This window comes from Prunus avium, chromosome 8, assembly GCF_965620075.1.
Source record: "Prunus avium chromosome 8, drPruAviu1.hap1.1, whole genome shotgun sequence".
Classification (NCBI taxonomy): domain Eukaryota; kingdom Viridiplantae; phylum Streptophyta; class Magnoliopsida; order Rosales; family Rosaceae; genus Prunus; species Prunus avium.
The window spans coordinates 30,503,588-30,517,207 of NC_142291.1; the positions used below are offsets into that span (position 1 = coordinate 30,503,588).

At 36.8% G+C, this 13,620-nt stretch overlaps 2 protein-coding genes across 2 annotated transcripts; one reads left to right on the forward strand and one right to left on the reverse strand.

The window, feature by feature from the left end:
* Positions 1-3,615: 3,615 nt before the first annotated feature.
* Positions 3,616-6,497, reverse strand: NIR1 (nitrite reductase 1). Its single transcript, XM_021976043.2, has 4 exons — positions 5,918-6,497; positions 5,263-5,617; positions 4,758-5,046; positions 3,616-4,526 (listed from the first exon to the last, which is right to left on the reverse strand). Exons 1-4 carry the CDS (start codon positions 6,288-6,290, stop codon positions 3,786-3,788), a joined length of 1,758 nt encoding a protein of 585 aa, XP_021831735.2. The 5' UTR covers positions 6,291-6,497; the 3' UTR covers positions 3,616-3,785.
* A 762-nt stretch (positions 6,498-7,259) lies between these two features.
* Positions 7,260-8,059, forward strand: LOC110771685 (large ribosomal subunit protein uL11m). The gene has a single exon (XM_021976031.2). The coding sequence runs from the start codon at positions 7,384-7,386 to the stop codon at positions 7,849-7,851; it is 468 nt and encodes a 155-aa protein (XP_021831723.1). The 5' UTR covers positions 7,260-7,383; the 3' UTR covers positions 7,852-8,059.
* The last annotated feature ends 5,561 nt before the right edge of the window (positions 8,060-13,620 follow it).

Consider the following 13,620-nt stretch of genomic DNA (forward strand, 5'->3'; position numbering starts at 1 on the left):
AGTTGAACCTAAAACCTGATATATTTTTTTTTAATTGGTCAAAATGATAGGTAAAAACCTGAAATGTTAAATTAACTATAATTGTTGTGATGATCCGGCTACATTTAGATGAGGGCCATATAAATAAGAATAGTATGACATGAATTAGCATATCTTTAGAATGAAAATATTTAATGTAGAGAAAGTGCAAATAGCAGAAACGGGGGTACATTCCTCCGGTGGCTCATGAAACCTACAACCAACAAAGCCATCCCAAAACAAAGCTTTAGCGACAGATCTTGTGACCAGTTTCGTAGCAACTGAGCTATATTTTGAATCTAAATTGAGTTATGATTGTCTACGAATGCCATATGACTGCACAATTGCACTGATTTAAGATATTGGGGGAAATTAATATATTGAATCAGCTTTAGTTAAACCCTATTTATATATGACGGCAGGCCACCGTCTCTAATTCTTAAGCATTGTTTTTCCTTTCACCACCTGAAAATGTTGTATATTTTGGTTCTATTTGTCACGTAGTGAATGGAAATTGGGCATTCCTTCTTAATTCTTTGACAGAAATGAATGTTGTAAAGCAGGGACTAATATCAGGCGTGTAAGTGTAACTATGGTATCATAGCAGAAGAATTTAGAATTTAGAGATGGAATTCCTGACTTACTAGAGTTAATTTATGTTTGAAGGTTGTGGGTCATGTGCTGATTGGTCTATGAATAACATATATTTGGATATGTGCAGTATCAATATCCTTACCCAACCCAAAATTCATATCAAAATACTTGCCCAGCCCAGAGGAACAAACCAAACCCAAAAGACAAACACATGAACAGCCCTAAATAAGAAAGCCCGATCAGAAGAAAAGAACACCCAAAGATTTCTAGATTGACACACTATTGACTTTGATATTGGCGGAACTAGAAATCTTGTCAAGGAAGGTTGACTTTAAGGGTTAGTTAAGGCGATAATTTACACAATTCATTGACTCATTCAACAAAAAAAATCACAGAAAAAACTTAGGAAGTTTAGGAGTGTATACTGTTTGTAGTTTACTGTGTGTGTTTAGCAAGCGTCAGAATTATGTTATGAACTTGGCAACCCAAGTTTGATTGGCATTGCAATACTACATAAATATATATTATGTGCAATATTACATAAATATTTTTATAATGTCAGTGTCTGTTACATCATATAAAACAGATCCCCAAAATAAAGCAGTGTGAAGTGTAAAGGTCAGCTTAAGCTCAATAACACCTTGTAAGGGGTTTGCCCTTCGGAATCTTCCACTCTTTGTAAACAATGCCCATGATATCTTCATCAATGAAAACGCCTCTTCTCTGCACCTATTATTTTCAGGGGCACTATAACTAATAAGCTTAAAAAATAATCAAACCTACTTACCATCAGTAGTAGTTTATCAACAACTTGACTATGATTCAATCATTCTATAAATAAATGCATTTCGGCTGGCAAGCATACTCCATTATCTTAAGGTCACGCCAGATCATGGTCTCAAGCTCACCAAAGGTCACTCTCTTCTTACTGCCTTTTTTGGGTGCAAATTGGGCTGGTTGCCATATAGACAAGGGTCTTGAGTGGTTGTCGGTGATGCTCTCTATCTCGATGGAGGCGACGGCATCAACGTCGATGGGGTAGCATATCGGTTGCTATGTTGGTTTGTTTTGTGTTGTTGAAGCAGTCACCGCGAAACACCATTGTCGTCATAATATAGTTGTCGTTTTGGCCCACATACACAATGATTTGGCTCTAGTTCAGATTTTGGAGTTACAAAAAAGGAAATTGTTGGATTGTGTGGGTTGGGGTTTAGCCAGTATGGCATTATGAGTCTCTTCAGTTGTCAGAGAGGATGTGGAGCAGTGATACTATTTTTTTGTTTGTTTTTGTCTAATAATTCTGGGAACTCTTTAGGAGTTTACTGTATTTTGTATTTTAGTTTTCGGCTTCCGATATGGATTTACCGTTTCTGCTGTTATGCAATGAATCTATACTGTAAGTCAGAGTACATGTGCTTTTCGTTGCTGAATTGGAGATTTAAGTCTTTTTTGATTTAGGCGTAATTCTCTCCATATCAAATCAACATGTTGTTGTGTTTGGTCACTGAAGACGTTGTACCTATATTTACTATGGTTGCTTTATACTTTGTTATGTTTCAACAATAATTATCATCGTTTTTCTCAAAATATATATATAATTGTTCTAATTTAAGAAAAGTGGAATTTGTAAGTGTCCTCAATTGAGAATCCCACTTTGAGTTTTAAATATAAAAAAACCTGAAATGTGAAATTAATTATACTTGTTGTTGGTATTCTAATGGTACCAACTTCAAATATCTCCTCTAAATAAGTAAATTAATATCAACATTGCATTTAATTACTTTCTTGTGGTGTTGCGGTTACAATAATATGAGGGTCAAATAAATAAGAATAGTATGACTTGAATTAGCACATCTTTAGAATGAAAATATGCAGTTAATAGAAGGAAAAAAAAAGCCAAACCTTACAGCAGAAAAATGATACATGCAATCACAATCCACCCATTAACACATAAAAAGTGTAGAGAAAGGCAGTTTTAAGGTTCAAATAGCAGAAACGGAAGTGGTACATTCCATCAATAGCATCTGAATAAACTCTATGGCTCATCATTCAAACCTACAAAAATGAACAATCCCATTTGCCCGGTTGCATCTCTACTATGAACAAAGCCATCGGCACAAACTTTTAGCGACGGATCATGTGAATAAGCTTTTAACAATTGAGCTATCTAGAGTATCCATTGCCGTTGGTATCAATTGAAAAAAAAAACACTTTGGATCTAAATAATTAAGTTATGATTCACTATGAGAACCACCATAATTGCACAATTGAATGGATTGAAGATATTGGCGGAAACTAATATATTAAAGGTGCTTCAATTAAACTCAATTTACAGCCAAAGTAGACATTAAGGGTAGCTTAGTGCGGTGTAAGACCCTGATTCGTGATCAGTTTCATTTATAGATGGATTTTTTTTTTTTTGGGTCAAAGAATGAACATGTCATTAGTATAGAGCGTTACAAAAAAGCCTAGTACAAAAGTCAGAAAAATAAAATCAAGGGCTCAACCAAACAAAATAAAAGTCCGATCCAAAATACAAAAAATTTAAGCATAAAACACAAAACCCTGAAATCAAACCCTAGAAACAACAAGCAGCCGACGTCGCCGCCGCAGCTAGAAGACTTTATCAAATACAATTCTATTGGACTCATTGTTAGTCATAAACCCAATTGAATATATTTTATAAAAAGCAAAAATCACTTCTGATTTCATAAAGTGTACCCACTACGGCTGGTCTTGGTTTGGTAACCGAACCCAATGGCCTTTACCGAGTATTGACTGATGGCGGTCGGAAGGGACCAAATCGGAATCGCCACCGACGGACAGCTATTCTGTGGAACACCAACAGCAGGAAGAAGAATAGCATATATAAATCTTGGCAGCCCTGTCTCTCCAACCCAAAAGTCATATCAATATACTTAGGAGAGAATGTGTGTACTTGGTTTTTTTATTTGTTAAAGGATACTATTTGCTTATTTCTTCTATAACAAAACTCCAAATGCATGAATTATGAACTTGGCAACCTAAGTTGGATTGGCATTGCAATATTACATAAATATATTATGTGCAATACTACATAAATATTTGTATAGATCCCCAAAATAAAGCAATGTAAAGTGTTAAGGGTCAGCTTAAATCTGCATTGAACCCTCCGAATCGCCGTTCCGTTCGAATTAATCTTCCCCTTCTTCCCTCTCTCTAGGGACAGCTCCAAAGTGCTTTACCAAAATGTCAACAACCAAAGGCACCAAGTCCTTGCAAGGGACACTCTTCTTATAAACATGTCCCAAATGTGAGTCACTTCCTATCCTCCCTCCCAAGAAAACATCAGCCCCTTCACAAGGCTTCCCATTCTCATCCCTTGCCATGCATCCCATGAAACCAATATCCGCCACTTGCACCTGCGCGCAGGTGTTCGGGCACCCGGTCCAATGCATCCTCACCGGTCGGGTCACTGCAACGTGTCTCTCCACCTCCTCAGTCACCTTCAAGGCCCTGGCCTTGGTCTCAATGATGGCTTGTCCACAGAACTGGTTGCCAGTGCAAGCCACCAATCCTCTCATGAGAATTGAAGGTTCAGGTGAAAATCTGTTTTTCAGAAGAGGCTCTTTATGCAATGCTTCAAGTTTTGAGTTCTCAACATTTGGAATTATTATGTTTTGCTCCACAGTGAGCCTTAGTTCCCCTGTGCCATACTCGTCAGCTAAGCGAGCTAGCTCATCCATGTCGTTTGCTTGGAGCCGGCCGACTGGAATGTGAAGTCCCACGTAGCTTAGACCTTCTTGTTTTTGCGGATGGACACCTACGTAGTCTCTCCTTTCCCATTGCTTCTGAACCAGGTCTTCAGAAGATGCTCTCTCCAGCTCTTGGAAAGGCATTCTTTTAGCAACCTCTGCCCTGAATCCTTCTATGCCCTGCATTCATATAATTTTCAACAAACTGTCAGGCAAATACCATCAAGAAGTTAACAATTCAATGCACATTCAAATAATGTAGAACATGATTTAAGTGGTGAAATTTTTTAGAAGCATTTCTCCTTAAGAAGATTCAAACATGACATAATAAACTCAGTAATAACTTTGAAGATCACACATATTACAGCATATTGAAACTAGATCTATATAGTTGGGACAATGGTTACTTACTAGTTCATCAATCAACCACATCATTCTCGTCTTCTGTCGGTTCCCTCTGGTGCCAAGGTCTCTATAGGCCTCTAGCACTGCTTTGCAAAGTGGGATCACATCATCTGCGGAGACCCAGGCATCAAGAGGAACTGCCTCTGCGCACCGTTTAGGACTAAAGAAGCCTCCCACAAGCAAATTGAATCCAAATCTTCCGTCTTTTGTTGCAGGCATGTAAGCGAGATCGTTGATGTGGGGATGCTCAAAAAGATCATGAGATCCCACCACACACACATTCCACTTTCTTGGCCTGCTCAGATGAAAACTAAACTTAAGAATCCAAGCAACTCATTCCATTCATGCTTAATTTTAGTAAAGTATTTCTCCTATCTGAACTAACCAAATAATGAAACAGTGCTCCATGTTCAGCAGCTTAAACCATGACTTTATGAAATTAAACCCCTAATTATGTAGAAATAACAGAAAAGTACATTCAACATATGGGGAAGGGAGCTAAAACACTTACAAGTTTGTGACAGTAGGATTGCCAAGTGAATTGGCGGTGATATATTGGGACAACAAGTTTGTGTAAGGTCGTGTATCAACAATCTCATCAGGGTCGATTCCGGCGAGAGGATTTCCAACTGGGTTTCTCACATTGTCCATGCCACTCTGCAGACTTGTCAAGCCAACCTCAGCGAGACCTTTTAGAATTTCTGGCACATCAGGCAGTACCACTCCCCGGATTTGCCAATTTTGCCTGGTTGTAACATCTGCACAACCATCCTCACCATATTTTCTTATCACACTGGCTAGATATTTTGTTTGTGCACTTGTTGTAACTCCATTTGGTAGCTTCAGTCTCATCATAAATCTACCATCTGATCATCATCATCACCAGTATTAATTAACCAATAAGAACATAGTGAAAAAGTAAGATGCTTGTCGCATTTAAGATAAAAATGCCAATATAGAAAGAAAAGCCAAACAATCCAACATGCTATGTTGTCGGACTGTCAATTCGGAAAATTAGTTAAGTAAATTCATGTTCAAATGTCTAATCTTTACTGACAATCTGAAAAGATAAATGTGTAGAATATCTAACAAGAAAACATGACCCTATGTAAGAATATTCAAAGTATGTGCAAAATTTAACAAAGCAAACAAATATAGATACTCACAATGATTCTTTCTCCTGTGGAAAAGGCCAAGCCACTTGAGCCTGACATCAATATCATCCTTACTATCCTTAGACTTCTCAAGCTCCTCAAAAGAAATCTTGGCAAGCTCTTCAATCCCATTCTCCATGAAAAGCTTCATGGGTTCCTTCTGAATCTTCACCTTCTCCTGAACATTAATCCCTCCTCTAAACTTCTCTTTCAAAACCCAATACCCATCTCTCTCCTCCACTCTAGGCTCCAACCTGGCCGCCTCCACATCCGTGGAAACCGGCGCCAGGGGGGTGGTGGCGGCTGCTAGCCTCGTCTGCTTGCAGCAGGGGAGAGCTGAAGACAGGGGAGGAGAAAGAAACTGAACAGATAGTGATGATGACATGGCTGAAAAGAGTACGCTGCTGGTGCGGATGATTGCAAAGAGCTCCAAATTTTGATGGTGTTGTTGAAGTAGGAATTGAAAGAGAGAAGAGGGCCTGCATTTTTGTAGGTGAGCTTAGCGGTGAGGACCTTAGGAGGAGGGAGAGGTTCATTTTTGGTTGTGAGGGAGGGGCTTTTGGCTTTTGGCTGGAGCCAAGGGTCGTCATATTTTGTCTTGGAGAGGAAATGGGGGGACTGGTGGCCGTTATATTGTATATCCCCTTCCTCCAAGGTTTTTATTATTTGGGTAATGCTAGGCTTACCACATTTTTCATACCACATTGATATCACCTCTCTAATAGAGGTGGAGCCCACCAATACAATGGGGTCCATCTCTATTAGAGAGGTGGTATAAATGTGGTATGAAAAATGTGATAAGCCTAGCATTTTCCTTTTTTATTTGCCTTTGTTTTATCATGCATTTACGGTGGCCCATGTCCACCATGTGCCACGTTTCGGAGATGTGTTTTGTAGACAAGTTGTCCAACTTAATTTTTAATATCTTTTTTCAAAAAATAGAAAATAGCACTACAAGCGATAGTTAAACTACAAGGAATACATTAGCTTCGTGCTGATCTATGAACGACCCTTCTGTTTGATTTCTACTTCTTCAATTCTCCATCATCCCGATTTCTCTTTTATTAGCCAAAAAATTAAAAAAACTCTAATAATTAAAAATAATTTTATTTTATTTATTTTTAATAAAACTGACGGAATTGAAACATTTCACTTGATTTGTTAACATCTGCAAATACAGTTACTAAAATTGAAAAAATAAAATTTGATCCCACTCTAGTTATAAAAAAAATGTAATTATCCCTATATTTCACCTCTTTTAACTCAGTTTTCGCTGACAATACAGTACAGACTTGAACTTGATGTTCTGGTTTTTTACTAGACTCTTCTGTTTTGTTTAAGTTATTGAACTGTCGGCCCAGCCCATCAAAGCCTCTGAGTCCCAAAAACCTACTCTTGCTGCAAGTGTGACTCTCTCTCCCACAAGCCTACTCTTGCTTACTCTTTCTGCAACTGTTGTTGTTCAGAGCAGCGAAGCCATGTCAACCATCAAGGAGATCCTTACCCGACGACCCGTGATGGCAACGATCCGGGTCACAGTCCCGGCCGGCGCGGCCAAACCCGGCCAGCAACTGAGCCCTGCTTTGGGTCAATACAGGCTGAACATGATGGCCTTCTGCAAGGACTTCAACGCCCGGACCCAGAAATTCAAACCCGACACGCCCATGACGGTCACCATCACCGCCTTCAAAGACAACACCTTCGAGTTCACGGTAAAGTCACCGCCTGTCAGCTGGTACCTGAAGAAGGCCACCGGCGTCGAGTCCGGCAGCAGCCGACCCGGACACGTGGTCGCTTCTAAGCTGTCGGTGAGGCACGTGTATGAGATCGCCAAGTTGAAGCAATCTGATCCGTATTGCCAGTACATGCCCTTGGAGTCCATTTGTAAGTCTGTTATTGGAACGGCTAATTCTATGGGGATTAAGATTGTTAAGGATTTGGATTGATTTGGGGGGAAATGTCACATTTTGAAACCCTATATTTTTTTTTTGGGTCGAATAAACCCGAAGTTTGTTCCTCATTTCGAGAAAAAGATTGGATTTTTGTTTGGTTTGAGAAGTTTTGCTTCTCACTTGTACTCTGTTGTAATTGAGTAGCTTTTCAATTTGAATGAGAAATGAGGATGGCTTCACTAGCCTTGGTACTTTCTTACAAGACATAGCTGAAGTTGATTGGTTGAAAAGTTGCATATAGCATTTACTTTGAAAATGTAATGCACCTTGATCTTTTATTTTTTCTCTCTCTGTTTCTTTATGTCATTCTGAATAAGGCTCTGTCCTGATTGAATAGATTTATGAATTTAACCAAGTTGGAAAGTGGTTTTCCAGAATGAATTCAGGATTAGCTCTTTGACTGCCACTTTGAGTTGATGAGGTGGGATTAGGCTCTTGAGCTCTTTACTGATATGGAAACAGATGGAATCAGATTGAAATATTATTACATTGATTCATTATTAGAGGTTGGTGTTCAGGAAAGTGGATTGAGTTCAAATTATGAAATAATGGAGGAGAACAAATAGATTGTATGTACGAGGAAAATTGATTAGATCAAACATTTGAGCTTTTAATGAGAGTTGGAACTTAGAGGATTTTACTAGTTTGGGTTTTCTGAGGGGGCGCCCCGCAGATACAAGAAGGTTTACAACCATAGGGTTGGGGAAGAGGAATTCCAGGTCTTCTTGTCAATGATCCTTAAGAAGGGCATGTTCATGACGCCTTTGGGCTGATGAATGATGTGGATTAGTCATGATTACATTTCCATTGCATCAACATTTGATTACATTTTGGAAATAATAGAGGTGAACAAATAGGCTGGTGGTTCTAGTTCTTATAAGTGTCTTAGATTGTATGTATGACAAAAATTGATTTGATGAAGCATTTGAGCTTTTAATAAGAGTTGGAACTTGGAGGATTTTACTAGTTGGCCTTTTCTGAGGAGGGTGCCACCGAGGATACAAGAAGATTTATAGCCAGAGGGTTGGAAGGGGAGTTCCCGGTCTTCTTGTCCATGATCGTTTCATCTGTGCATTAAATTTTTCCATGAACAAGGAGGGCATGTCCATGACGCCTTCGGGATGATGAATGAAATGATTAGTCACGGTTACTAGTCTGTTGCATCTACATTTGATGTTCATGTTCTGATCATGGATTTTGTGTGCAAACAAAAGTTGGTAGTGAATTGAAACGCCATGGTTGAAAGTATAGATTTGAAAAAGGTTTATGGACCTCATCAGTCATCACCTCAATACCTAATACAGGCTGTTATGGACGCCAATTGTTTCTGCAGATGATACAAAATGGAATATTTACTCATTATTTAGGAAGTTGTTGCTTCTGCGTCTGTCTTAAGGAACAGAATGGTTAGAACTTGTCAAGCCAACCTCAGCAAGACCTTTTAGAATTTCCGGCACATCCGGCAGTACCACTCCCCGGATTTGCCAGTTTTGCCTGGTTGTAACATCTGCACAACCATCCTCACCAAATTTCACGTTTTTAGACTAATATTGTTCTAATAATTTCTACCCATATAATGGGTTTATGTGGTGTTTTTTTAAAACAAACGGGGCAGAACGCCACACCAAAAGGGAAAACAGAGTTTAATTGCAACACTAAAACGCCTGAAGCTCAATCGTACATGTATTGCAAAATTAAAAGAAATTTCTGGATTCAGCATCAAAGACAAATTTTTGGCTAATTGGGGGACCAATTCATCGAAGAGTTTTTATATCATCTAGATCAATAAGACCAGTTTATAATTTTTATTCGAACATCATGCACGTCATATTATGGTCACATTTATACGATGGATATATATAAATGAGAATGATATGATTGTTAACATATGTTTAGGATGAAGATAAGCCGCTGTGATTTCTTTTGGAGCACCAATAAATTGAGTTACAGATTTCTCATAACTAGAAATGCTTCGCAAATATGGACTTACCCAAGTTGGCGAGAGCGAATGTACTTCCCACTCTACAAAAGAAAAAAATGCTTTAAAAATTTATATATATGTAATTAGATGGAGTTAAGATATTGGGGGAAACTATTAGCATATAATCATTGTGTTGGAAATTTAATATTAATTTTCTCATTTGAATGGAAATGAATAGAGTTCATTGGACCATGGTGTCCTTTGTCAATTTTTAGGAAGAGGTATCAAAACACCTGTTTATTCAATGGATGCATTAGTTGGTTTTTTATATTGGGACATACCCTTTTGGAAAGGGTTCTTTAGTATCTATAACTAGAGTAGTCTTCCTGCAATTAAAAAAGGGAATTGATTCAGTCAGTGTTTGTCCATTTGAATACAAAGAGTCTTTGCATAGTCAATGATTATGGCCTGTGAGAGGGTTTCCTCCATAATCTGGTTCAAAGGAAAACTAATAGCATATAATCATTGGCGGTACAATGCATCAACAACTCTTCAATGTCCGATTCTGTAGTAGATTGTCCCATTCAGTTCCAAATAACTCTTCTCCTGTAATGTTTTCTTCAACTCTATCATACATCAATATGCAATGTCAATTTTCATCGTGAAATTAGTTTTCTCTACGATAAATAATGTGTGCAGTAACATAATTTAGTTTTGTTTGTTTTCCAAAGTATTGCAAACATGTTTGAGCTCCCACATTGGAACACTAGAATTCCTTGGAGGTCTTTATAAGACTTACTCTTGGAAATAGAATAGTTTGTACTGGCTATGCAAGTGGCTTGTGGGTATAACCTTCGGTTAAATGCCTAATTAGTTGGGTCAATGGTGAATTAATATATTTAATTAATCAAAAGATGGGCCTTGGGCCTTGGGGCTATGTGATTTAAATTAAAACTTAATTAATTAAAAAATAGTATAGCCTGGCGGCCGTGCTGGTTTTTTTATTTATAAATTGTATTTAATAAATAGTATAGACAAGCGGCTATAGTCTTTTACATATATATACATGTATGTACGTATTTTTCAATAATACATTCGTGTTCTACACACATCTCACGTTTTTTAAAAAGCAAACATACAATAGTCATATTGTACATGTACGTACGTATTTCTAATGTTTTGTACACATATTTTTTACAAAATTTTTAGTAAGACACACAAAATTCACGTATTATATAAATAACTCTCACATATTATTGAATAAGAATAACATATGTTATAAAAATTATATTAAAATATCATATAGTGGAAGATTAATATCTACTTGGGACATATTGAAACTAGCAAATTAATATTTATAAGGTACAAACTAATGCAACTAGGAGGGTCCTTTTTTATTTTTTATTTTTTAATTAAATAGCAGAGCCGGACGGCTATACCTTTTAAATATAATGTATTTAAATCGTATCGCCGGGCGGCTATACTATGATTTTTTTATATAAAAAAACGTCTAGCCATCCGGCTATACCATTTTTGACACATGGCGCCTAATCGATAGAGGGTCTTCTTTTAAAACAAAAAAACAAAAAAAGGGTACAGCCGAACGGCTATACTCCTTGTTTTTAATTTTTTTTAAAAAATAGGCGTTGACATGTGGCGCCTAATCGATGGGGTTCACATTTCTTATATTAAAAAATAGTATAGCCGTACGGCTATACTCAGTTTTTCTTTTAAAGAACGTATAGCCGAACGGCTATACCATTTTACATGTGGGCGCCTAGGCTTTGTGCAGCTGCTCTGTTTTTTTTTTCAAGTAAATAGCTATACTCGATTTTTTTCTAATTTTTTTTTAAAAAATAGTATAGCGGGGCGGTTGTGCTGGTTTTTTTATTTATAAATTGTATTTAATAAATAGTATAGACGAGCGACTATAGTCTTTTACATATATATACATGTACGTACGTATTTTTCAATAATACATTCGTGTTCTATACACGTCTCACGTTTTTTAAAAAGCAAACATACAATAGTCGTATTGTACATGTACGTATGTATTTCTAATATTTTTTACAAAATTTTCAGTAAGACACACAAAATTCACGTATTATACAAATAACTCTCACATATTATTGAATAAGAATAACATATGTTATAAAAATTATATTAAAATATCATATAGTGGAGGATTAATATCTACTTGGGATATGTTGAAACTAGCAAATTAATATTTATAAGGTACAAACTAATGCAACTAGGAGGGTCCTTTTAAATATAATGTATTTAAACAGTATAGCCTTTCGGCTATACTAGGATTTTTTTATGAAAAAATAGTATAGCCATACCTTTTTTACACGTGGCGCCTAATTGATAGGGCGTCTTTTAAAAAAAAAAAAAAAATAGTACAGCCGAACGGCTATACGCCGTGTTTTTATTTTTTTTGAAAAATAGACTTGTGCTGACACGTGGCGCCTAATCGATGGGTTCACTTTTTTTATATGAAAAGATAGTATAGCCGCATGGCTATACGATTTTACACGTGGGCGCCTAAGTGCTGTGCTGCTGCTCTGTTTTGTTTTATAGTAAATAGTATAGCCATGCGGTTATAGATTAAGCATGGTAGAAAAATGACCATCAATTTCACTCAAATCTGTTGCGATCCTAAAGTCCGCAACTTGTTCAATTCATAAGTTTTATCTATTTCTGAAAGAAAAAAAGCTACTATATTTATTAGCAAAACCATCCCGAATTGTTATACCATGTCAACCATGGCACCAAAACAGAACATAAAGCAAGAGAGAAGATGAATTGAAAAAAGCACAAGAAAAACTCTTATTTTTTTTATTTTTGGTCAAGGCAAACTCCATTTATTAAATATGTAAAAACATTACAAGAGTTTGAATGCTGAATAGCGTAGGTGGAAGCACAAGACATTGGCCCAAAATATTACAAAACAGAATTTTAATATAAGCAAGGCCCAAATACAAAGCTTCAAACCAAAACAACCCTAAAACTGAAAACAAGTTGCAGCCGCACCATCCACAGGAAAGCACCAAATCACCATTGCAAATTTATTATCTTCCAAATAGATGATTGTATCCCCTTGTTTATTGAATTGAAGTAACTTATTATCTGTCACAGACTCACAGTATGGGCACTATGTGTTGAGAGATAAGTGCTTTGATTGTCCAGATGATTGGAAAATTGTTTTAAGTGTTGGAACTTTGTGCCGGTAGGCTGTATCTATGGTAAGTAGACTTCGTACCCCTGGGTTGGGTTCTGGAAGATATTACTTGGTAAATGGGTGGGTATGCTTGAATTCAGAATGGTAAAGTTTAAAGTACAGAATGGCTTATTAAGTGTCCAAAAATAATAAAATTAATCAATTATCCAAACTAATTAATCAGTTTGAACTCTTCAGATGATTTTTTGTCTAGCCCTACTACAAGAGCCACTAAGGCATCTTCCCTCTAAATCGAATTTTAAAGGACAAATGTAAGGATCAATTGTACATGAACTATATACAATTACGTATTTACCCATTCTAACCCTCGTTTTAGGTAAAAAAAATTACATTTTTCCACAGGTTAAGGTTTTTGTGGGGCTTCAATCTTAATAATGGATCAGGTATGAAGGATAGAAATTGAGTATGGGGAAATTTCCGTGTATGGTGTTTGAAGTAGAGCGGGAATGGTATTCTAATCCCCAACCCGAACCCGCCTTATTTAAAATATATATTATTTATTTTTCATATGAATATTTTATTAAGCCCCTCCTTCTAACTACTCTCACCAAATATCATATTCCCCATATCATATTATATACTGAATTAAATAATACATACA